Raw genomic sequence first — 26,976 nt, forward strand, 5'->3', positions numbered from 1 at the left:
GTGAGACAGAGCACAGCCTTTACCTCTGATTACGGCATTTTCCTTTCTCCGGAGGTGACTGTTGTCCTGATTTCTGTTAATCATATTGAACACAGACTATCTAAACCCTGTATTAATAGTTTATAGAAATATTCCTTTTTTAGATTTTTAAAATTCTCAATTTTTTCTAGTCTGTGGATGACATAATTATCTGTATTAAAAAAAACTTGTATATTGTCTTAGAAACTTATGCATTTGTATATTTAAATATGCTTGTGAAGTATCCTGTTATAGGATTTTCTATAGGTTTTTCCTAAAGGTTTTTGTTGTTCTGTTCTGTAGAATAGGATACATTTATATGGGAACTTTTATTCCAATAGAAAATTATTAATTTGAAAATACATAACTTTGTCATGCCAAAAATGTCTCTTTGTAATGCTTATTGATAAAAAAGGAAATTCAAAACCCGACACCTAATAATTAAACAGGATGTGTTTAAAGTTGTTAAGCAGTCTTTTGAAAATATAGGTAGCATAATGTAAACATTAGTAATCAGAAAGCTTTGGTCTTTTGAACATATCATATTTGATTTTTTGAATGATTTTGTCTGTTTTTATACTTCAAAAATCCATAATGGTGAAATTACTATCACTTTTAGTGTTTTATAAATTCAGACACAATTTTACGAGAATAACAATATGAATAAAATGTGCTGATATTTAATACCTATAAATTACTGTGTTTTTGTAGTTTGAATCTTTGGGAATTTTATACAGTCCTACTGTAAGTTTCTCACAAGTTGTGATGGATTTTGTTAAAATATCAAATATTTTCCAGCGTGATAGCCTTCCATATAATGAATGCAACTTAGTGTAAATTAACGGTGTTTATGTAAAGCTTATCTTCTTTCTTATTGAGGGTAGCTCTGAGCTGGGAGGCTGGGAGGGAGCGCACAATAACGGGAGGTAATTTGGGGAAGGAAGTTATGCTTCACAGTTTTGCTTTCTACTGTTCAGTTCCGCTGGATACACACCTCACACTGAACTGCCATATTATCACTTTGTCACGGGCTGTGACAACACCCTTAACAGTAAGAGCCTTCCCTTTTGTTTATAACACTTAAATGTCTTGGCGATTAGAACTTTTTCCTTTCTTCTCTGAAGAAAATTGTTTTGTGCTGACTTTTTTTATTCTAGTGAAGAGAAAGAAATAAAAGCAACCCTATTTTCTATTACAAATTATCATAAATATTGGAGATGCAGATTTTTCTTAGATCATTAGCATATCATGCTGCGACCCACACCAGAATGTACCATTAACAAAGCCGCCTTCATGTAATTAATGTAAATAATATGGAACTACAGCTTGAGCTACCCAGTCAGCCTTGGCGAAAAGCATTTGTCATAACGCATCATCTAAGGAGCCCGGCCTCAATTCAAATTAAACTTCATGGGTTTGCCCCTTTATTTTTTCCTCTCACGCTATAAATTTCTGTGAAACATTTATGACTATAAATTTCTTTGAAACACCTATATGGGAGAAGAAAGCAATCCAGTAAGCTGAAATTAAAATTTTATTATTTACTATGCTTCTGCTGGTGAGGACAATTAGTATCTTCATAAAGCCCGAAATGGAGAGGCAGGGAGTGCAGCTCAGGGCCTCCTCCCTCTCCTTGGAAGTGTTTTCTGTCCTCTGCAGCTGCCAGCAAACCTAAAGTATGGCTTCTGTCTGCCTTTTGCTACTATTGCCCTCTGACTCCAAAACACAGAGGAGCATTGTAAATTTTTCATGAAGAGGTTTCAGTCTGTAAAACAGCAAACAGGAATAAGGTTTTAAATGCAATCATTGTCAAGTTTGAACAATGTAATTTATCAAGAGAGCAGTTTGTACTATATAATAAGTTTCATATATTAATACAATTTTTCATCTGATGTCAGGCTTCTGATTTATGAGTAGCCCATGATCTAAGGTGATCATTGAATTATAATTCAAGTAATAAGAAGCCAGGAACAAGACGCTGGAACTGCTCCCCTGCATTAGCTTGCATGCCACCAAGCCAATTTACTAAACAACCGTGGGCTAAATGATACAGTTTTTCTAATTCAAAGAAGGCACTCGTTAATTAGATAAAGGCTAAAGCTCTCATTATTTTTAAATGATTTAAGAACGAGTAAAGATCTTACAGCTTATACTGCAGCTCTAATAGTTCTCTGCTTACTGCCTTGTAATAAGAGTATTAAAGACAGATGGGCCAGGCCGATTTAAACCAATTACAGCATTTCTTGTACACCAGGAGCAGTGACTGTTCACAGGCACATCCGATGCTAATATTTGACACGTTTCAGATGGTTGGAACACCACTGATTAATGTGATTTATGAAAAAGTTGTTTCCTTCTGCTAATTTTTAGGGAATAATCATACCTCCCGACGATGTTTAGTAGTTCTCGAGGCTTATTTCATTTTCCTCAGTAATACTTACAAGTACCTTGTAGATATTTAACTTTCTTAACATACTTTCTTACAAAGTAAAGAAAAAATTAAACTTTTTTTCAGTTGTATTTATTGAGCACCTGTGAGGTGCTGGGCACTGGGCTAGGCCCTGGTGGAATCAGTGCTCATCAAGTGAGTTTCTTGATTCCTGTGATGGCAAATGAATAACCAATTCTAGAAAAAAAATTAGATATTGTCCCTCATTAGTTTAAGAAAAAAGAGAATACATGTGAAACCCACACCTAAATACTTGTAAGGCTGTGAATTTGCTTTACCGTAAATGTCGAACTTTGGAATGATATAAAAATTGAGTTCATAAAGTAGCTTATGTTTTGTGACAGTTAATGAAGGCCTGAGTTCTTGAGTCCTTTGTCTGTCTGCTTTTGCGGCTTAATTACATCTGCTGTTACGTCCTGCGGATGGCGGATACAATGGACGGTGTCCGCTCGCGCAGCCATTCGTCTCCTTGGAAGCCTGCTGCTTGTCGGCTGCTTGGTCTTCCTTCGCTTTCTGTGTGCATCCCTCCATCCGTCTCTTCCTTCTGTCCTTCATTCCGGAGCTGATGAAAAATGTCCACTTATTATCACCCACTTGTCCATAAATGTTTTCCTCGACTTTATTCATTGCCATTGCTTACTCACAATATAAATTTCCCAGGATACCTTAAATATCATTAGCTTTGTTTTTTTCCCTTTTTAATCTCCTCTTTTATTGTTTCCCATTTTTGTCATTACAGTGGTGAGCTTCAAATTCAGCCACTTTTATTTATAGAAACATTGCCTGGTGCAGCAAAGACGTAGCCACACGACCAACCCTGGAAAAGTAGTCGTTGGTTGATTTTGCAGTAGAGTTTGAATTTGGCAGTCCCTTCATACGTGTGTCACTGAAGTCGATATAGTCTTTGAGAGACCGGCAGTACTTGTATATGCTGTTTCTTACCTTCAGCTCTGTCCGGGGACAACTGGTGACCAGCTACTCTGAAAGCTTACAAATCGCATTGTGCTGTGTCTTTTTACCCCTGTTTAACCACTTCCATTTTTCTTTATTTATCCCAGTTTTTTAAATAGTTATTTCAAAGTTGTTGGGCATGTGATTGGAAAATCACACATATAAGAGATTTCAAATTGTTCTACATTTCTTCTTTGTTGCCCTTATTTTTTGTCTTTTTTTTTTTTTAATTTCCTTATCTGAGCAACAAGATATGTTATTAATGGACCCTGAGTAGAACATGTTATTTGTTATAGTAACTTTTGACCTGTTTAATAAGTACTCAAGCTGTGTCGTGGAGTTTTTATTGTACTCTGCAGCGTACAGTTATGAAGTGCGGTACATAATAAAATAAAAGCAATAATGTTGATATTTCTGAGGGATCCATCAGAGCTGACCTGAAGCAACATATTTCATCTGGTTTGTCTGGGTATGAATGTTTGAAAGTTATGGCTGAAATTACTGGAGACAATATTGTGTTTATGACTTCTGATTATTTACCATTGTAAGGTACCTCACCCTCTGTGATTGCCAAAACTGTTTCTATGACAGTTCATTAGTGTTGGTGTCAAGAAACAATGAAAAAGACAAAATACATTTAGTATTAGGCAATAAGACCTTTTAAGCTAAATATTGGTATTTAATGTGCAAGTGTGTAAAAAGCTAACTCAGAACCATGCTGATAGGGAAGAGTACACGTTGTTTTTGTAGTTTTAGGCACGTTCTTATATGTGTGTATTGTTCAAGTCCGTGCTTCGTGAAATCATTAATGTGCCTTGAGATGGCCTTTTAAGGAGGCACAAAGAATATCAAGGAGGAAGAACCTCTTTTCGCTGGGAAAGTGTAAGACGGGTCTTTCAGATCATCATCCTGAAAATGCGAACTGTTCAATATCAGAAAAGATTGCCATTTGAATCTAAAAAATACATTTATCTGTAAAAAGATAAATTACTACCTTGAAATATAATTTGTATTTGCTTGTCTCTCTTCCTTATCAGATTTTACGTACCTTGAGGATGGAGGCCTGCGTCCTATTCATCTTTGTGTTTCCAGGACACAGGATAGGATCAGGCCACAGTGGATATTCAGGAGACATTTAGTAGTGGAGATACTTGAATTTTTCTGCTGGTAACAGCTCCCAAATAGTGTGAGACCTTGGAAGAGAATTAAGAACCACATGGTTTCCTAACAGTGGAATTAAGATACTCAGTACTGCCTTTCCAATGACTAATGCCTAATATTTTCCTTATTGAAAGGAGATTCATCTGTGTTGATCACCCAGACCATTTTGAATGAGAACCTCATGCCTTTAGTTTTTGAGAAGTATATAATCATTGAATAAACAGTGTTCAACTTGGGGTAATTTGTACGTGAGCTTCCAGTATGGACTGCGGGACCTTGATGGTGCTACTAAATACTGTTGTTTATTCTGCTGCTGCTGCTGGTAGTATTGCTTCACAGACCGAAATGTGGAATCTCACGTGTTAAGAAAGTTCATAGCATCTGTACAGACACCGTTTGCTCATGAATGTTTCTTGACTGCCATTTTTGTTGCTGTCAAAATAAGTTTTAAGCCGTGTATTCACTCATCAACATTCACTAGTGTGTTGATGAGTTTTCTTTTGGGTATCGTGGTGGGAATAGGAGAGGTGTTGACTAGTGGTAGATTCCTTTTTAAACATTTCAGTGAGCTCAGTGTTATGGTTTTATATGAGCATGATGATAAGTCATTTGTGTTTCCTTTCATTGCTGGAATGATACAAAAACATTCATTAAAAAAAACATGGCAGCTGTAAAACAGAAATACATAATTTTTGTGTGTGATTGTGCTCATATTTAATTTTATAAATAAAACCATTAACTTTAAAGAAACCATATATACTTCTGAATTATTTCAAAGGTATTACTGTGGATACACGCACGCACGCACGCACGTGTGCTGACGATTCACGCTTCAGTATTTCCTCAGGAGCAGTCATCAGACGTAGTTTTCAAGTTGTCTTTCCCCTCCATTGTGTCCACCACATGCTGTGTAGCCCAGAATCAGGTGGGCAGACATCCTGACTGGACCTCCAGGAAGCACTCTGATGTTCGTCAGCCTCGTGCGCAAGACAGAAAAGCTGATAGTCCGAAATTGCACTTTAAACTAAGACAGACTGTCAGTCTTTAGGAATGGTGGGAACTGGCCTACTTATGTAATCAGATACTAACCCTGGGAGGAAGCTGTCAGGCACATTCTTGTTGTGTAAGCAGCAGACAAACTGTGCTTTATCTGACAGACAGTGTGTAAATCTGTCCATGCAAAAATCCAAATGTTTAGTTTGCTCCTAGTCACTGTAATAATCTGCTTATTTTCGTCTGCTAGAGCAATGGCATCACTTAGCAGAATGTGCTGCAGACAGAAGGCCCAGATAAGGCTGTCTTAGCATCAGTCATTCATTCCTTGATTGGCAAGAAGATAGCTAGGACTTTACTAGCGGTTTGCTTTCAGCTAAAAGAATAGACAGTGTGTTCTGGACAGGAATAACTTTATTTAGCTTGGTTATTTTACATCTTGAGAAAATGGATAGAATACATCATGTCTGATTATAGTTTCTAGGAATAAGTAGCCTACCGTATCAATAGCTGCTGAAGGTTGTGTCCGCAGGGAATCTTCTCTGCGTTGTTAAGATGCTTTCCGTGCTCTGTAGATGTACTTAGTTGACACTGACTTTTAGATGTGTTGTATTCAGCACCCTTTAGGCTTTCATTTTATGAATACCTTTTTATGATTTCAGTATTTGCTGAGTATGAATAGTAATGACTTTATGAATGTGGGTATTTAAGAATCTGTAAATTAAATACTATTCTTGAGGAGAAATTGAAGTTTTTATCTGAATTTATGACTTTAAACTCAGCGTTAAAAATGAATTCAGTGTTTTCATATATTTGTCAGTGAGAATAGCATACCTTCTCATTGAAAGATCTGTATTTAGCAAGTGTTAATTGTGAGTAGTGTTTTCTCTGATATTCACTCATTGGAAAAGGAAAGTAACTTTAAGAATTTTCTTTAAAATTTCTGCAAGATTATTCAGCTTCTTTAAATTTTCATTCAAATCTTCAGTTTGGTTTTACCAAATAAATGATTTCTTTGCTGATTGTAAATGATGGGGAACAGTATTGACTGTTTTAAACAAAGATGAAGCCTCAATCCTGGACCGTAGTCTTTTATGATCAGAAGCTTTACAGGATGCACCTCTGAACTATCACTCGGGAAGCGAGTAGCCGTCTGAGCTGAGTGGAGCGGAGGCGACTTTTGGGCCCCCAGATACGCTCTTGCCCTGGTACAGGTGGCCACAGGTGTCTGAGAGTGACCAAAGGCTTTTCTAAGCAGTAGGAGAGAAATTAAAAGTATACAAGAGCATGTATATCTGACACACTGATGTCAGTCCTGAGGGATAAGTGCGTAATTGCACTTCTGCTCTGTGTGCTGTGAAGTTGTAGTCACCTTTGTTTTGATTGCCCGAGTACCAAAGGACATGTACATAGCACTTTATTAGCACATGAGAGTAACTTCACATAATTCAATTCTGGTTGATTTCATTTGTTGTCAAAGTCAAATTGCCCACAATTTGGAAACATATACCCTAAGGTTTGATAATTGAATTTTATAATTCCTCTGTCACCAACTCTGAACACCATATTCATCCCTGGTCAGATCTACGTAAGCTCAGGTAAAATTTAAAATTCATTCAGAGGTCTTGTTTACTTGATAGCAATTAAAATGTGCTAGTATTTTCGCTCTTCTTGTTTCCCAGAGGAAATTTTCCTAATTATCTTTCACCCGGGCTTTTATTCTAAGTACTTTTCTTCTCTCTTGCTTCTAAGTGACTCAGTGCTCTATTGCATATTATTCCTTAGTGCTCTATTGCATATTATGTTTGAAGAATAGTAGATAGCAGTAATCCATATAAACTTGCTTATTATGAGAAATGTTAGTGGTACTTGGACATGCACAGCACACTCTCCGGATGCTCCAGGAGGTGGTTTGTAGAAGTGAGGACAAGTGTCTCTTCCATCGTTGAGCACCTTTCCTTTAGTTCTTAGCTCTTAGGCAGGTTTTTGTGAACATCATCATGTACTTTCCTGTGGAATGCTCCATCTGTGTCTTCTGGTTATACTTAGGAGTCTTTTTTTATTCAACTTCTATTGCTAGGTTTTCAATCCTACTCTCTCCGTCTTAGTCAAGAACTTTCCATTCAGTAGCTGTCGAGCACCTGCTCTCTGTGAGGTGTTAGAGCAGCTTATTTGAGGGTGTGTTCTCTGTCCTTTCACTGTTATTACCATCTTACCTTCCCATACCTGTACTTCTGGTTTTGTATTATTACAAAACTATAATTTATTATTACAAAGCATCATTTATTAAACTGCTACTTTCTGTTGTTTTGTTTTACTGTCTTCCAACAGACTAGAGAGTAGAGATCGCAAGCCTCTGTCTCCTGGAAGTCAGGCCTTTTTGTTCCGGTGGAGAATTAACTGGAGTTTGGACTGCACATAGACCCCACAATAGAAAGACAGGGCCTTTCAGGAGACAGAGCTTCTCACCCACTGTGGTGGTTGGCTGATCCCAGCCAGATAGATTTGGTCGACTGTGCGTCGGAACCCTTCTTTCCTGTACTGGAGGCTCTGCCTTTGATAGCATTGCTTCATGAATTTGGGTCTTTGGGAACATATCCTTAGGACAGGACTAAGTGGAAATTTAATTGAAATTAGAATTGTAGGGTTTTATTGTTGGGACATATTTTTGGGAGGTATTTTATTTGAACTCCATTGTACCTGACATGGGTAGAAATTCAGGCTAAAAACACAACCAGGACACTGATGTCTCAGCTAAGTTGGTGTCAGGGCGGCTGTTTCACTTCCGTGGCATGGCCTCCTTCAGGCAGCTTTGTTAGCAGCTTTAAACATATCATTGGGAATGTCATTTATCGGACTATTTCTTGCCATATTTTATTATTTAATACAATTAGTTGTATATGATTGTTAAATTTTGTAAATGTTTCTTAATACATCATTTTCCTGCCCTTACTACCAGGAAAGATATCAAGAGGTTGAAACCTAATGTCTGTGAATTGTTCGGAGTCTTAGGAAATATGTGTGAATGAAAGTCAAAAACAATTCAGAAGTCAACGTGCGTGAGGTGGTCTGGGCTTGTCTTGTGTAGAACAAGGATAGGTCTTCAGTGAGAGCTGCTCTGAGTCTCAGAGATGTGATCCCATCTTTTCATTATTGAATACCTAGAACCATCTCTTCCAAAACTGTGACTGTGTGGTTATTCATGGCAAACAGAAGATTCTTTAATTGCAGTGAGCAGTAGCTGTGATGAGCCGTCAGCTTTATGGCAGTCACGGTGTAGGCTTATAAAATCGTGGAGCACTGACGTCTGAGCTCTCTGAATATAAATAGAGTGAGGTTTTTGACGTCAAAAATTGAGAAGGGAAATGTCTTTCTTTTGAGAGATCCAATTTTACACTGCCTCAATAACTATTTTAGCTCTTGTTTCTTTCTGTAGTACTCTGTTTCAGCTATGTAACATGGTGTGTAAGCGTGGCACAGCGAAGCTGTTGGCAGATACAATCAGTGATTCTTTTAAATTGTACTTAAAAATTTATTTTGGCTAAACTTCTTTGTTTTGAATTATGCCTTTAAAATTCCATGTGCTTATACATATATATTTTAAAAATGGAATGTGTGTTGGTAAATATTTTCAATACAGTAGTATATAAAGTGCTTAGCAAAAGTTCCCTTTTTCCAAATTGACACTCTTCCTCTTCCTCTTCCTCTGGGCTGCCTCAGCCAAGTCTCACTTCCCACCCAAGATTACTGCTGTTCACAGTGAGTCTGTCCCTACTGGTTCTGTTTGTCTGTTCATATGTGTGTATGTGTGTGTGTGGGGGGGTGTGTGTGTACTTCTTGGATGCTACACATATTAAAATAAACTTACCTCTGTAAATTTTGTCCCTTTACAATATTTAATTCATTCGCTATTTGAGCAGCTATTTCCTAGGGACCTGCTAGGTGCTGAGCTCTGTGTTGGGCCCCGGGGATGTAGCAGGAAATAAAGCAGACGCTCTGTCGTCCTGAGTTTACGTGCCAGTGTGGGGAGACATTCAACAAACAAAGCTAACCTTCAGATATATGCTGGTGGTAAAGTAGTGATGATGTATAGTAACGGAAAAGAGGGAGGAGCCAGAAGGAGTGCCGGGTGGTGTGTTGCAGTTTTCCGTAGGTGGCGAGGGGGAGCCTCAGAGAGAGGGTGACAAGTGATCTGGACCTTACTGAGGACAGGAGAGGGGCCCAGCCCCATGAGTCTTTCGGGCAGAGGGAAGAGTCCTCAAGTGTCCAGAAGAGGACTGTGCGGGGTGTGGCCGATGGCTGCCCTGAGGCCGCTGTGCCTGTGGTTTGCACAGGCTGGGAAGGAGGACCTGATGGCAGCTCAGGCCACATCAGGCTCTGGAGGACTCTGCGAGAACCTTGGTTTGTTTCTTCTGCGTGAGATTAGAGGGTATGTGACAGCAGCTTGGTGCGGTCTGACTTAGGTTCTGCAGAATCACTGTTTGCAGTGTGCAGACAATAGACTGAATGGCAGGAAGGGAGGGGGTGGTGATGGCAGAGGCCAGGAGCTCTGTTGGACATTCTCGTGATGATCCTGCCATGAGAAGATAGCAGGTTGGACCCTGGTGGTAGCAACAGAGGTAGATGGAAGTGTCCAGACTCTGAATATATCTGCAAAGCCCAGCCCACAGGATTTGCCAGTGAGTGGGATGAGATGAAGAGTAATGGATCATGCCAAGGTTTTGGCATGAACAGTGGGAAAAATGAATTCATGTCATTAAATGGGCAGAACCACTGTCAGAACAGGTTCCATCGGCGGAGATCAGGAAACTGGTTTCATTGTGTTACATGTGAGAAGCCTGTTGGCCATCCCATTGGAGACGTTAAGTGGGCAGCTGAGTATGGGCTAGACCTCAGAAACGTGGATGTCATCAGAGTACAGGTCACCAAAGGAGTGGGGGTGGGTCATCCAGGCTTCAGAAGGTGAGGAGGAACCAGCAGAGGGGACTGCTGAAATCCCATGCAGGTCGTGTTCTCAGGTCAAGGGGGCATTGGCTATCAGCCGCTGGTGTGTCTCAGGATGAGCTGTGGAGGTCAGGTCTCTCTCTTGAGCTGCATCTCACATTTACTGAAGACGCCTGTGTGCAGGCTTGGCAGGACGTGGCTGAGATACAGGAGAACAGGGCGCCCACAGTCCCCACCTGCTGGGCACGCCTGGCTCCTCTCGCTGCACCCTTTCTGGGTGCCTTTGCTCAAATGCTGGCTCCCCTGAACTCTCCTGGCCCCACCTGTTGCCTGGGGACATCTGACCCTCATGGCACCTTCACGGCTGCTCCCACGTGGCCAAAAGCCTCCTTGTTGCTGCCTTATGTAAAATAATTTCTTGGACTTTAACCCATTTCCACGTATGAGAGTGAGTCAAAAATTGTCCGCCCTCTGGTTATATTAAAACTTGTGTTGGCTGCACTGTCTTATCAGCACTTTCCGTTCAAGGCTACTGTCTTCCCAGTCACTGCTGCGCAGGTGTGAACGTATTATATCCGTTCATTTGTAACTTCGGTGCAAGCAAAAATGGATGCGCCACTTGTGATGTGCACACAAGAAGAGCAGTGTGCAGTGATTTCATTGTTTGTGGTCTGAGGGTGTGCACGTCCACACACTTCTGCCCACACTGTTGACACGCTGCAAAAACTTCGTTTTGAGGTGTTCTGGCATCCTCTCTGTAGTCCTGATTTTGCTCCATCTGACTTTCACCTGTTTGGTTCCCTGAAAGCAGCCCTACAGGACGAAGATTCACTTCTGATGAAGACGTGAAAACAGCGGTGCATTCGTGGCTTGCAGCTCAGCCTAAAACATTTTTTACTTAGGGAATATGAAAGCTTGTTGACAGATGGACAAAGTGTATTGAAAAACAAGGGGAGTATGTCGAAAAATGATGTATTTGTCTTTTCTAAAAGTTAATTAAAATAAATTCTGCTGCCAGAGTGTGGATAATTTTTGACTCACCCATGTGGTTTGGTCTGAAAAATCTTTAATAAAAAATATAGTAGTGATCTAAACAGTTGAGCAGTTTTGTTTTCTTTGTATCATAAAGTATAAACTAGCAACCTCTTTGACTTTCATTTTTATTCCTTCCCAGCCTGTAATTGAAAAGTCCTTTTTGTTGTTAACCTCATTTTGATAGCTTCAGTTAATTCTGTATTTTAGCTTTCCTAATATTATAGTTACTCCAAGTATAAATATATTTTATCACCTACATCCTTCCAGTTGTTTTTGCTTATGCACTTAATTATATTAGAAAGAAATTTAGTTTAATATTTTGAATGCTGGAAGGTACATAATAAATGATAATGTTATTCCACATAGTCTTTTGTTTGAGGTGTTGAAGATTTGAAAACTTAGTATAAATGATCTGTATGCAGTGTTTATAGATGCCTATATCTGAATTTTTCTTTTCAAAATAATTTAGAATATATGAGAAGTAGATGAAATCCACAAATCTGTTTTGTAGAAAGAATTCCATAACTGTACACGTCCAACTTTTCAAGTAAATAATACCCTTTGTATTGAAAGGAAGCTAAATTAATTGCTTTGCCCTGCATTTAGGAGGTTGTTTCCCCCCAGATACCTCAAATATGTGTGTGCTCTCTATAGTTTTACTCCTGTTTCATTGCAGGTTACCTCATGCCCATCGCACAGTGGACACCTGTGAGAAACAGTGGAGAGGCTACTAGTATTTAACTGCTTTCTCTCAATTGAATCAAAATAACCTTAAACCCTTTAAGAACTTGTTTTTTATGTTAATCTAATTTTAGCATTTCCCTTGAACTTAGGATTTAGAAAGGAACAGACCAAATCCCTTACAATATGATCTTTCTATGAATCTGAATGTCAGAATATTGTGATTTAAAGCAAGCTGTGATCCATCTCAGACTCTCAGCATCCACGTTGAATTCATCTTCTGAACTCACATCGTGTCTTGGTGATGCTCCAGTGCACAGATGCTCCCAGATATTTACTCTAGACGTGGACTGTAACTGCTGCTCTTCGGACTAAGGTCTCAGAAAGGGTCAATTTCGTACTGAACTCTGCGATTACTGGGCAATACATCTCAACCCTTCTAGCTAATCTTACCTTGAGCTCAAATGGTTCCCTAGATCATCCTGACATGCTAGAAGGCCGAGATGATGACAAAGGCCAGGACAATGAAATACCTGAGTTTGGAAAGGCTGCCTTTCCTGCTTCAGCAAATCATGCAGTCACCAACAGGGTGGACAGCACTTTCTAAATCTGGCAAGGATTTTCAGATACCTGGGGATTCTGTTTCCAAAGTTGTTGCAGAAGGCCCTACAGTACAGAGTGCAAACATACAGTGTTTGCTAGTATGTAAGATGCACGGGTTCATGGAACATGTCCAGTATTATTGTACAAGAATGTTTTTTAGGAAAAAAATACAATTTTTATACACATATCGAAAGTGAATTTAAACTTGTTTTGGTAGAGAGAAATATTATTTTGTTCATTTCCATTTAGTCTACTGTGTACTTGAGTCCTGTATGAAGCTACATTTTGGGTAAGTAGTGATGGTCCACCGTCCCTTAACTGATGTTAGTGTTTAGAGGATTGCATACCCTGGTGTCAGTTGCTGGTTCTCACGGGGCTGTAGTATTAACAGATTTCAGTCTCCTGTGTTGGGGTGTAACCCAAGCACTGCTGTGATCAGCCTTGTCTTCGGCTTATTAATTTTGTTAAGAAAACTGCTACTCTTTTTAAAATACCCTGATAGTTCTTCATTGGAGAATTGGAGCTGACAGGGATTCCCGTAAGGAATCCAAGTAGGAAACTACAGCTTTCTGATTATTGCTGTTATGAACAGTTGTGAAATAATAGATAATTCTCATGATTTACTATTTATAGAACACCAGTGATCTACACTGTAATATAAAATGAAGAGATGTCTCGTGCTCAGTATTTTTAGAAACACTGACGTGAATATACACCAGGAGTAAAAATTACATGGTTCTGCTGGGGCTCCGAGAGGCTGCCCAAGGCCAGACGCGTATTAACTTCTCTCTCCCCAGCAGCGTATCTGACCCCGTGTTATTTCTGCGTCTATGGCATGCCAGGCACTGAGCCGCTTTGTTCGTGTGAAAGTGTCAGCTTTGTTAGCAGAAAGGTCTTGGAATCATCTATTCTGCGCAGGTGTCTGATGTTTCTCTGCAGTGTGTATTTGTCCTAGTAAAATTTCATATAGTCATGTTAATGGCACATTTTTTGGCATAATAACACCATAGTATAAAAACCTTATGAAGACTTTTATAAACTCCTTACAAACCATAGTTTCTTGATGCGCGGGACTGTGACAGGCTGTCCGAATTGGGACAGAAGTTTTTGTTTGTGCTTAGCTTCCATTAATATATCAGTTGTGTTTAATATTAATATAGTAACAATTAAAATAACTTTAGTGGATTTTGTAGTTGATTCTTTTGAAATGCATGCTTTTCTCCTTTCTGTAGGCCTGTCTTTGCTCTTACTGGTAAAATCTCTCTTATTTATATTTACCAATCAGTTCATTCTAAATCAGTTAATACTGTAACTGGCAAAAGGAGCATCAGAAAACTCAGCAAAACCTTCTTCCATTGACATGCAGCTGGCGCAGTCTGAGGTTCTCAGCTCTGAACTAACATTTTTATAGCATCCAAAGGGGTGCAGCTTGAAACATGGCAGTCTTCGTTAGCGTTGACTTGCTGTTTGTAAGATTATGTGTTATTTAGCCCAGTATATAAGTGAGTTTATCATAAATCTGAGATGTGCACATGTTCTGGTAGGTTTTTTCCTGGACATGTACATATTTGTGGCTTGTATACAAGTGTACTGTATCTTTTTTTATCATGGGCATTCATGAAGGATAAAGCTACATTTAGCGTCTTAGAAAATTGTAACCAAATAATTGTGAAAAGCCAGAAATGGAAGAGAGAGAGAACGATGGGGGGTGGGAGAGTGGGAGAAAAACAAAGAGGAGACTGGTGGTTCCTTTTGTCAGATCAAAGTCAGAGTCATCTGTCTTGTTATCAGGGCCATTTCACTCTGACTCAGTTTAAAGGCTGCAACTGTATTTCCCCCTCTGTGCAACCTGCCCTCCACCCCTCCCAGTACCAGACACTATCAGCTCAGAGCTCACACCCTCCACCTCTGCCTGCTGCCTCTGTTACTGGAGTCTGCTCTGTCCTTTCACACTCCCCTGAAGCCCCACCTCATCCATGAAGCCTTTCCAGCTGCTTCAATCCACGTTCAACGCTTTTTCTAAACATCTTTTCAAAAAGCTTTTTTACAAAGTTAAACAAAACGTGGTGAGCTTTCGTTCTAGTTATTTCATTGACGTTAGTGCCAACCATTGAGGTGTAGGCTCCTTTCAAGGCAATGTGTGTGTCTTTCTTTCCTTTATAGGTCTGTACGTAGCATGACTCATTGCTAGACACACAGTAGGTTCCAATACTAACTTTTTTTTAATTGATCAATTGATAAAGAAGTAGCTGAATTATTATAATTTGAAGATTGTTTGGCTTGTGTTATAAATGTCCTAAGACTGAACATTAGTCAGGACGTTTGGGATGAAGGTGTAAATGGGGTTTGAAATGCATTTTGTCATTTTAGCTCAAATTACTTGTATCAGCAAGAGCAGTGATTTAAAAGAAATTCTCATTATATGGTCTTTAAACAGTAATATTAGTCCTTCATTTGCAACTGCTGTTTTAACCTTCCTTGTGTAAATCCAGTGTTTTCTTACCTAACCTGAAGCGATAAAATTTCATTTAGTCCAGACTAGAGGATTGTGGCAATTTAATATATGTCTTATTCTCCAGGACTTGACTTCTATGGTTAGGTAAAATTGTTTCAACTTTGCAAGCCCTCCAGCCCTGCGACACACTTGAAAGGGGGTCGTTTGAAAAGGACAGGGCAGTCTGCACGGAATGGGTCTCATATGCAGTGTAATTCCTTCCACCTGTCCTTCTCATGTTGGCGTTTGAAAGCCCTGCAGGAAACATGAACTATTTCAGTACTAAACCAACTTCTCAAACCCTGCGAAGGGGCTTAGGGGACCTTTGTTTGCCAGCAGTGCTTGATTCAGATTCTTTTCCCCTGTACAGATCAGGGTGCTTTTCGGGAGTGCAGCTGGGGAGATTCAGCCGCATCTAAGCCATCTGCAGGCCAGATCAGGCCCACCATCTGTGTTCTTAAATAAAGTTTTATTGGAACACAGCCACGCTCACTTGTTTATATCCTGTCCACGGATATATTTATATATGTTTATATTCTGTGCTACTGAGGCTGAGATATGTTTATATTCTGTGCTACTGAGGCTGAGTTGAGAAGTTGCATCAAAGACCTGATGGCCCACCGAGTAGAAGATACTTCCTGTCTTTTACACAGAGCCTTTCCTAACACCTGTGGTGCTGGGGAGTTTTGGATACAGCACATGCAGTGGCACTGGAACAGTTCCAGCCAAATGTAATAGGATGGTTTGGGGTAGACCCGAGTTTATGGTCTCTTTGACAAAGAAAAATTTCATGGGAATGAGATTTTGAAGGATGAATTCAATCTTGAGGGCATGGCCCTTGTAATCCTTGAATGTTTTTCTTTGGAATGAGTCATTCTCTTGGTTCTTAGTTGACTAAGGCAACCTGGGATTAATATTCTGCCAATGCTCCTCCCAGAAGTAATTTTGACACAAAGCTTTTCAACCTTTGGAAAGAACTGAAAGGGCCAGAAAACATATTTCACGGCTTTTAGAATCTGAATGATACCTTAAGAGGTTTTAAAATGACTGGCTTCGGCAAGAATGAGGTTAAATTTCTTTTCCAACTAGTTAACAAGGAGCTAGCCTGTTAATTAGGCTAATTATCACCTGTTCAGGGCAAAAAAATGCACTCAAGACTCTTGGCTTAAGTAGCAGGTTCCCTTGCGTGCTGTATAAAAGCCCTCACGGGAGGTTTCCAACTTTCATCTGTAAGCCACACTTGAGCCTGAAGAGTTGAATTTAGTAAATGAAACCGCTCTAATCTTAGGTCTTTGTGGCTCCTTGATAGAAGTCATGCTCATGTTTTTTATATATAATCAGGAGCCGCTCACTCTCAAGAGTCCATCCTAATTTAAATAATCTGGTATTAGTGTTGTATATTTTAGGTTTCAGCATATAACTTCATTCATTGAGTCAAAGGTTTTTTTTGAACCTTGTACCCCCACTTCCACCCCCCCCCACCCCTCCACAGAAAACAAGTATTTGGAAGGAGGTGGCCAGAGGAACCAAGTGTCTTCCTTGTTATTACTTAGCTGTCAATGTACCTTTTCAACTTGCAATTTAGAGAAAACAGAGATTCTTATTTTCCAGACACTTTAAACTTGCATATTTCATTTAAACATATATATATATTTATATTTATGTATAGTACTTTGAAACCTCATAGAAATAAGATGAGCAGGATTATTTGGACTAATATTGGGGTAATTAATGTCTGTCTTGCATGAATACGTAGTTTTAAGTCTAGAAACAGTATTGTATGTTTTTTCTCAAATGTTTCCTAGGCCAAAAACAATATAGGAACCTCACAGTTCCAGCACATGTAGGTGTTGGATTTGTTGCCGTGGCAGAATTTCTCAACTTCTTGATTTTGCTTTGTTATCTTTTGGATACTTTTTCAGCATAAGACACTCATGTGAATTCATTGAGCATTGACGTTATTCTTTAGTGGTTGTCTTTATATGACTTTTAATGTGTTTCTTTGTTCAAGAAAGTGATTGTTTCTCAGTTTTATTTGCAGCTCAGGAGAAATTTGTATAGTAACCCAACTGGGCAAAGACCCCATCATGTTCTGTTTTTGTTTAATCTCTTAGGGTATTATTACATAATTATTAAATTATAATAACTTTAAAAGGAGGCTGTTATCCCAAATAAAGAGCCTGCATATTGGTAGCATTTGAGTAACTTAGAACTTGTTGAAACAAATTCATTAGTACATGGACTGTTTTGCTAGGAATCATACAAACCTTGTATTGTTTTCAGTTCTGTGTTTATTCACGAAGATCAGCAATGCCTGTCAGTTAAGGTTTTGCAACATCAGTTTACTGTTAAAATAATCATTTTGAATCTGTCAACATCTTTGTTTCAGAGTTTTGAAAGATAAGTACATGATTATTTAATATCTTAATAAAACTTAGCTTATTAAAATTTCGTTTGTAGCAGATCTTGCTCATGGCTGCATTTTTGGGGGCAGATACGAATTTGTATAATTTATTACCTAGACGCAACATGTAGAGAAGATAAGAAATTGGATTGCGTAATTAAAATTTTCACTTTGAATTGTGAAAATTTTCGAAAACAGTGAAAGCACTTTGGAAGATGTTAACATCTGGCCATGTTTACTTTGTATTCCTTTTACAAACAGCAAAGTTGTACAATTGTAGTTAGCTCTCTAGTCCCATATGCACGTCCTACTCCTCTTCTCAGAAACAAGCAGTATTCATAAATTACGATATCATGCATGTTTTTGCATGTGGATCTCATATGTTTATATTTAATATTTCTATACTTAAGTTGTTTGTTTCAGTCCAGTTACATTTTTGAGATTGTTTAACCCATGCTGATAAATGTAGCTTGTTGATTCCTTTTAACTTCATTATGCTCTTCCATTCTGTGATTAAGCTCATTATTTTTGTACTCCCCAGATGATGGATGTTTACAATATTTACAATTGTTTGCATCTTAGTGGGGGTACTTTTTTTTTTTTTTTTTTTTTTTTTTAAACATACCTGTACTTCAGCCTGCGCTTCTCAATCACGTAGACCCAGACTGGGCTTTCGGGGAGCAAGGCAGTGGGTATCTACAGCTCCAAAATGCATCACTAAAGCAACTGTATTCCATATTATCCTGAATTGGAGAGATTAGAAAAGAACATAAAAATATACTAGTGACACTGCTTACTGTATTTCAAAAATCATAAAGTAATAAAGCACCAAAGTATCAAAATACTTTTATCTTCATATGTATGTGGAATATGTGCAGATTTTTTATTAATTAGCTAATAAATTGACTGAATAACCCACCTAATAGGGTTTGAAAATTTAAAAAAAAAACATTTAAGAGTATAATTTGGAGAAGGTGAGTATAGACTCTCGTTAGGATACTTACCTTGTGTAGTAATATGGAAAGATAAAGTTAAGGGTGCAACTCAAAATAGAAGGTATATATTTTGACATAATTTGTCTGCCCTTTAGGCATTCATGAACAGACAGTTGCTCTAACACAGTCTCTCTAAGGGAGAAGTATCTATTAAGATAGTACCATTGATCATATATAAATAATTCAGCTCCCTACTAATTCTTTATTTTAACTTTGAAGGTACGTAATGCTCTGTGACACCCCCATGAAATTTTCAAGTTCTTGTTATATGTATAACAATGAGGATGTTTAGTATCTTCTCTTCAAAATTTTAAGTCTAGAGATGTGGGTTTCAGTCATGACTGTTTTTACAAGTCATGTGATGAGTGATTTCAGAGAAGATCTTCCACCAGTTTTAACACAGAGAACACAGGCTTAGAGCCGTTCCGTGTGTGTGTTTGGGGGGGTGGGGTGAGTGCTGAGGATAAAACAGTATATGTAACAGTAAATAAACATACTGTGAATATATCGAGAGTGCTAGAAAAATGCTTAGACTTTAATCTAGGAACCCTTATTTAATTTAGGAATACTTATGAGTTTACGTTCAAAGGTGAACTCTTAACTGACTTTTATGTGACAGCTACCCACACAAAGAAGGGCTTTATTCCAAACATATTAGCCAAAAACTGGATAATAATTTCTGGAAACCAGGAACTTTGTGATGACAACACCGCTCGGTAGGAACCTCTTGAAGGTGCAAAGCAGAGCATTCTGTGTTTAAGATCATGGGGCTCAGAATGTTCAGACCGTTGCTACATTGCCTTCTAATTCCTGCTTTGCTGTTGAGAAGTCTGGTATCATTTTGATTTACTTTGCTTCTGATTTTTTTTTCCTTTTGAAACCTTCTAAGATCACTTTATATCCAGTAGAAACATCTAGTGACGCCTGAAGAAAAGGGAAGTGACAAACTCCCCTTTTTTCATTACAAGTCTGTAGTACTGTTTGGCATCTTGAACTTTTTATTAAACGTTATAAAGTAGCTAGATTACGTCGGAGCGGAAATGACGTGGAGGCCCACCTCCTCTTCCCCGACATGGTCTTCTCCTTAGCACCTTTGTTGTCACTGTGCTGTGACCTGTCATACCATTTTTCTTTTTAATTCAGTCCATAAATATTTAAATTAAAAAAAATTAATTTAAAATGTGAAGAATACCAAAGAAAGGATCTGAAACAAATATGGCAAACGTGGATATTATCTGGGTACGTAAACCTTGGTGGTAGATCTGCACCTCTGTCGTTTTCTGTATGTTTGAAATATTCACATTTATAAAATAAACACAAATGCTGAGGAAGGAGAGACCACACAGTGTGAGCATTTGGAGCCCTGGGCAGCCTGAATGACCCCTGCTGCTGTTGTGTACGGATCTCACACTGCGACTGAGTCTGGTGAGATGACGTGAGGAACGAGACTCTTCTTCACCAGTTCCCTTCATCCCATTGGTCCCCAGTTATTTATGGAACAGCTCTGGGTGACCAGGCACTTGCGTGGGATATGCGGGAAACCAGACGCCGTGATACTGTTGAGTGCTGACCTCGTCTGCTCTTTCAGGCTGTGCTCTTTACGTGATTTCACTCATTGTTGTACACGCTTTAACTGCCTGACTCTCACTCCCTGCACGGTGAAAGAGACGACTAGCAAGCGTTTTGCCAAACAGACCTCTTTCTAATATATCGTCAGTTCAGTTAAACAAGACGTTTCTGATGGAAGACCACCATGTGGGGACAGGAACACATTTATATCACTTAATCCAGCCTAATGTAGGTCCCAGCCTTCGCTGATACCTGGGACACTAGATGGCCATCTCCAGCTGAGGGGCAGCGGCCTTAGGGCCACCGTTGACGTGGCCTGTCAGGGCCTGGAGCTCACACCTGTGGGACCCTCCCTGCACTGCCCCTTACCTGTGCTCCCCACTAGCTCTGCGTTTCCACCTGTCTCCTACCATCTAAATTAAATGCCATCTCTGGGAAGTGTTCTTTAATCCGCCCTGTCCCATTAATTGCTGCTTCTTTTAAATTTATGATGGCCTTTTACATTTTGTTCCTGGCATTGAAGTTATCTTTGTGAAGGGTTTTTCTCGCTTAGTAGCCTGTGATTTTCTTGAGAGCCAAATCTTACTCTTTCCCTATTTTGTTTCTACCATCTAGAACAGCGTTTGTGTCATAGTTGGGTGTTCAGGTCTTTCTAAAGTATATCCAGAACACACAGCGATACCTTCCCTTCTTGGTCCTCACGGCAGGACGGAACTGCACATTTTCACTCAGGCTCTGTCCTAGAGCCCCAGGTGGGCTTCCTGAAGGCCCCCCGGAGAGCTAATCCCTTGGATGGACGTCATCCTTACTCATGACATGGAGGCAGATGTTTTACAGTGGTTGCGGCTCAGAATTGTGCAGTTCCAGGAAACCCCCCACTGATGAGTAGGTCTTAGTCTTTCTAAGGACACTTTACGTTGGTAACATTTCAGGTCCTTTTGAATGTACCAGTGCATGAACTCATTTTCATAAAGCAAATTGTAAGACACATGAGGTTGCCTGAAAGTCAAGCAGTGGCCTTAGTTCTTTGTTATCTGGCTTTTGTCATTTCACGACAGGCTCTAAGCTGTAGTTTAACATTTTTATTATGTATGAATAATAGAGTACATATATTGAGGTTTCATAGATGTAATTTTGTTAAATGTACATCATGGTAGATTTAAAAATGAGGGATTTATTTTATCATTCATAAAGTTGTAATACAGTCTGGAGAAACTATTTGTTAAAAGATAGCATCTACTTAACCTCCTTATTTATTTCTTGTAGGAGAAGGTTAGATCCACAATAAATACATGAAGAAATAAGTAGATAGGGGAATTTATCTTGGAAATAAGATCCCTGTCATGGTTTTGAAATGTTAAATGCATGAAGACACGTCAAAGAGATATACGGACATGATATTTTTTTACAGTGCATTTCCAAGTATTTAGTTATATATGTCATTCTCTAGTACCAGTAAGCAATGATCAAATGATACAGTAATTCCAAAGTCAGTCTGTGTTGAGAGCTGTAAATGTAGTTTCTCTGCACATACATTATATAAGTATATTAATTGGCAATTTTAATATTAATGAAGCACTTAAAATATTTTATATGAAATTTCTTAAATGTTTACCAGTTTTAACTTAAGATCTAACATTGTAAAATATTACTACATATAACAAATGAAGAGGGATTTCTATAAAAGCTAATTACATAATTCGAATCATAAGAATTTGTGAAACCTGAATGATTAATTTGTTCAAGTAATCCACATTTGCCTCAAAACAAGAAAATTAATTAATTGGAGCTTGGAATTCTTTTTCTTACCCTTCTAGGACTAAGAAAATTTGTAAAATTATAGTTAAAGCCTTTATGGAAAGAATATACAGTTTTTACGTCCCCTTATTTATATCATAATTGAAAACACAGATATTCTAATCTTATTTTTTAAATTGTATTAACGTGTCAAAAGCATAGACCGCTTTACGACAGGTCAGGCTGCCAGTCTCTTTTTTGTGGCATTGTGCTCATTGACTTAGTAAACTGTTTTAATGTTGAATACTGGGTTTTAATTTGCTTTTCTTTAACTCTGCATTATCCTGAATTAATGATCTGGACACTACTTTATCAGTCACAGGGATTGCCTTAAACCAAATTGTATTAGAAATAAAAAGTAAATTTTAGTGATTTCCTGAATGCAAGGGAAAAGGGACAGAGGCTCGGCCAGGGAAAGTATTAAAGTTTTTTTGTTTATGGTTCATGTTGCCTGGATTATTAAAGGTATTCAAAGATCTTTAACTGGGAGTTGTGGGGCTGAAATATTTTCTGGTGTGAGTATTGATTTGTTATTTTCATTTTTTATCCTATACAGGAAATAATTGAGGTTTCTTTTTCTCAAAGGCATACTTTATTAAAAGTTACATTTATAACCTTATTTTTATTCTTATCAAAGGGAACTTTTTATGTACCCGCATGGTAAGCCAGAAGGAATTCTTGTTAAAAAGGAGATGCCTCTGGAACGTTCCTCTCCTCCCCGGGAGCAGCGTGCTGTGTGCCGGAGCTGTGTTGTTCCGGGCGGGGCTCGGCTCTGAGTGCTGCCCGCAGCCCCAGCCGCCGCCGCCGCCTGGCAGAGAGCAGGGGTTGTCTGAGTAGTTTCGTATGGATAGCTTTTCATTTAGCCTTTGCTCTGACAGCCCATGCCCTGGATAAGTGGTGTAGGCCTGTACAGGTGAAATCTATTCTCACATTTGCCTCAGGGGTGACTGGACTGTAACAGAATTTTTCAAACCCTTTGGGCCCAACCGCAAAGCAGAGAATAAATGGCTGAAGTGCCAGGCCGCGACAGAAAAATCAATGCCTGGTTATACAGACATGACAGACCAGGCCTGCAGTTCTCCTCGCAGCGCCCTGCACGCGCCACGCTGCAGGGCTGGGGCTGCTTCTCTCTGGGCCCGAGGTGCTACCGTGTGGGTGACAGTTGCATCCTTTTCTCTCCTCCATGCAGGAAGTTTACATGCCACTTGTGTGATAGGAGTTTCACAGAGAAGTGGGCCCTGAACAACCACATGAAGCTGCACACAGGTGAAAAGCCGTTCAAGTGTACCTGGCCCACCTGCCATTACTCCTTCCTCACGGCCTCTGCCATGAAAGACCACTACAGGACGCACACAGGTGGGCCCGGCGGCCGGGGCCGGGGGCGAGGGGCTGTCGTCATCTCAGCGGCGGCCCATGGCAAGGAGTCCCTGTCTGAAGGGTGTAAGATTGTGGTAATTCTATGTTAAAAGATATGGCATCATTTCCTTGTGTTTTGATGATAGGGTAATTTTAAAGGGACATTTTAACGTGTGTGTGCATGTGCACACGTGCATGTGTTCACATAACAGAAGTTTCATATTTCAAAGCCGGTTTACGTTGTGTATGGTTACATGTATGTGTATGTGTAGACATCTCTTTTTAGGTGTGGTCATTATAGGAGATCATTTGAGGAGATTCATTTTTCATAGTGAAACAGTCATATTTTGTTACTGATGTGAACTCACTGCCATGCTTTTGAACATTACTGAATCTTGGTTTTATGTACCACTTAAAATTTTTAAAATCAATTTAATATTTCTCTGAAGAGAATACTATCAGATCCGAGAGGTTTTGAAATTAATACAAAGAGACTAATCTGAATTTAGCTCGTATACATTTTAGATAATTAAAAAAGTGCAGATTCACATACATTTTGCATCAGAACATGTAACAGCCTATCTGGAATTTAAGCCGGCGGATGGTGAAGGCAGCGCACAGAGTGCCTCTGTGCTGGCGTGGTCCTGAGGCCTCCCAGGTGGGACCTCCGTGAATGTCCGTGTCCTAACTGCCCTGCGGTCCTGTGGGATGTCGATGACGTGGTTTTCATTATCGGAGCACAGGGGCCTCTCAGCTCCTGACGAGGGTGTGGTGAGGGCGCCTTATCTCACTGTGGCGAGGTGACCAAGGGCTGTTTGGTGTGCTGGGGTCTTCTTTCTCTTTACGGCTCTCAGGAAGTGTTCTGTTTCAAGGAAAAAATAAGTGAATTTTAAACAGCATTCCCAAATGTTCTTCTGATTGCCAAGAACCCTGTATTATTGTTAGAAATTATAGGTTAAAAGTTCTTCTGAAGCAGTTTGTGGGAAGCCCAGGCCTCCTTAGCGTCCCTGACAAGGGCGTTGACGATTTAAGGTCTCCAGCCTGCCCTGAGAGATCACTTATATCGAACAGCAGATGAAAAGCCAGTGCAGATGTAATTTATCGTCGGCGTTTCCTTCTAAAGAATAATTGTGGAGACTTGGCTGGATCAATAATATGGATTTTTGTTGTTAGGTCTTGTAGTCTGCACCATAATGAGAGAGAGGGGACAGTGGCTGTTTTCTAATAGAAAATAAAGGATTGGTTTCCGTGTCTTTCGATATTTGAATGCAGAATGGCACGCTTGAAACTAATTCAAGTTGTTAAGAAAAGTCTCCTTTTGTATCTCTGCTATCATATAAATATGGCATGTTAAGTGAACCCTCTGTATATTATAGAGTGTATTATATTACATTTAGTTTTTCCTTAAATTTTTTTCTTGAAAAATACTCTAATGCCCACTATCCAATCCTAACTCCCCCTAACCCCTAAAAAAAAAAATAGAGAGCAAAATTGAATTTAGAATGACAGACAAATCAAGCCACCAAGATAAATGACATACAATACATTGCAGACTAACATCCTAGATAAAATCCTACACATCAAAGAATCAAGGTCACTAATGTATCTAGAACCAGATCACATGGAAAATGGGTAATTTTTGTCTTTGTGCCTATACATATCTTAAAATAGGAAAAGGAATAAAACTTAATATATACATGCAGCACATACACCTGTAAAGAGTATGAATTTCATGAGGATTTGTCTATGACTGTTAATGTTTATATCTTACAAGAAAGATGTAGATTGCAAAGAAGTTCATAAAAGAGAGAAAGGAATCGCAGTCTTCTTGAGTCCAGAAATAATAAGAACGCGATTTCCTCATTAGGTACTTTGCTGGCTGGGCAGCCCAGCACCCATCCACCACCAGACGCATACGCGTGTGTGACCGTGTGTGCGCGGGTGCGGCGGCAGCACACACATTTCCGCACACTCACGGGGTTAACGCCCCCGAAGCTGTGCTGATGAATAAATCACAGGGGACAGGTTTGCCTCGGTGTAGACTAGTGTGTTAATATTAACGAGCAAGTTATCTTTGGGGATATAAAAAGAAAAGTCTACTTTCAGTGTTATTTAATTGATAATACAGCTAGTTAGAAAGATTTATATTTCAAATTGATTAAATAATTAAATGAGTGATTATAATTAAACTTTATTCTTCACAGCCCATCTACTCTATTCTTTTTTCTGTATTGATATAACGATGCCAAGGAATAAACTTAACCCCAAAACAGGGAAGTAAAGATAGGAAATGTGCTTAAATTTAGCTTTATTTTACAAATGATAATAATGGGTGTTTTAAGCTGCCATTGGAAAATAAGATTAGACATAACTTGGTTAAAACTCTCTTTATTAATACATGTTCCTTTAAATTAGAGAAGCTAGTATTGCCCTTAGATAAAGGGAAGATTCTTTTTGATTACCAAAGTTACACTCTGCTTTCCTATATTTACTGTTTTTTCTAACCTTAAAACAGAGTTACCATTTCCAAAACACCACAAGCTAAATTTCTGTTGTGATACACCTAAATGTTTTAGAACAAAGCGCAGGCCGACGCGGGCAGAACCCTTGAAAGACTTGTTGCATTAAGCATTCAAACGAGTAAAGTAGATAAAGATAGATAAAATGATTTATTTTATTTTTGAAAAGTATTTTATAATTTCACTGACTCTCTCCAAGGTTAGCATTTTTACTCTCCTTTTCTCTTCTTTGTGAGCCTCATGGGATAAACTGCCTAGGTGCCAGCACTTATTGCCCAAAAATGCTGTAGAAGAGAGAGAGAGATTGCATTTATAAACTAGTGCAGAATGTTAGCTTGTGTAAAAGTGTTTTTAAAAATGATCATTTAAATATTTTTAACAAAGTCTGCCAAATCTGTCTCTCATTGTTGCAGAGTTTTCCAGTCAAGAGTCATCATTAAAGATGAAAAGTAGGGGTTTTTATACAATTTCTTTAGCAATCCCTAGACTTCCTTTTTTGTGCCAAGAAAGTTGGAGGAGCATAAACAGCACTGAATGGAGTAATATAGGTTTTTTTGTAGCTGGGATCTTCAGTATATTCAATGCAACTGTTTAATTCATGTTATTAAGTAGGAAGTTATTAAAGAAGATGCTGATAGAATCAGGTAAAACCAATTCAATATCCTTCACTTGTTAGAAAATTCAATATGTTTTATTTAAACAGAATCATGTATACTGTATATTAACTATTCCAAGCAATCTTTAGTCAGCTCAGAAAGGCCAGATGTATGGGAATTGTAAAAAATCAGGATATGCATAAAAACTGTTCGAGTGCATAAAGCAGCCCCATCTGGAAGACATCTACCAGAAATGAAGTTGTACAAAACCATTCCATTGATAATAAAGCTAATTTTTATGGGTCTGACAAGTATGTAATTATGTTCAGTGGTGCTTTTCAGATTTTATCACAGTCAATAAACCGCAGTGGTAATTTCATTCCCATTTGACATATTTACATGGAAACATTT

At 38.9% G+C, this 26,976-nt stretch overlaps 1 protein-coding gene across 6 annotated transcripts in view; it reads left to right on the forward strand.

Annotated features, from left to right (window-relative positions):
- Window positions 1-26,976, forward strand: part of ZNF407 (zinc finger protein 407) — a 409,125-nt gene that overhangs the window by 216,560 nt on the left and 165,589 nt on the right. For 4 of the 6 annotated variants that reach the window (XM_057698831.1, XM_057698836.1, XM_057698832.1 and 1 more), the window contains exon 5: window positions 23,284-23,450. In XM_057698831.1, coding sequence (XP_057554814.1) covers window positions 23,284-23,450 — 167 coding nt within the window. Of the gene's footprint in view, window positions 1-23,283; window positions 23,451-26,581; window positions 26,614-26,976 lie in introns of all 6 variants that reach the window. The other 2 variants (XM_057698837.1, XM_057698835.1) reach the window with 2 other exon arrangements.

Source organism: Hippopotamus amphibius, chromosome 11 (genome assembly GCF_030028045.1).
Source record: "Hippopotamus amphibius kiboko isolate mHipAmp2 chromosome 11, mHipAmp2.hap2, whole genome shotgun sequence".
NCBI classification, from domain to species: domain Eukaryota; kingdom Metazoa; phylum Chordata; class Mammalia; order Artiodactyla; family Hippopotamidae; genus Hippopotamus; species Hippopotamus amphibius.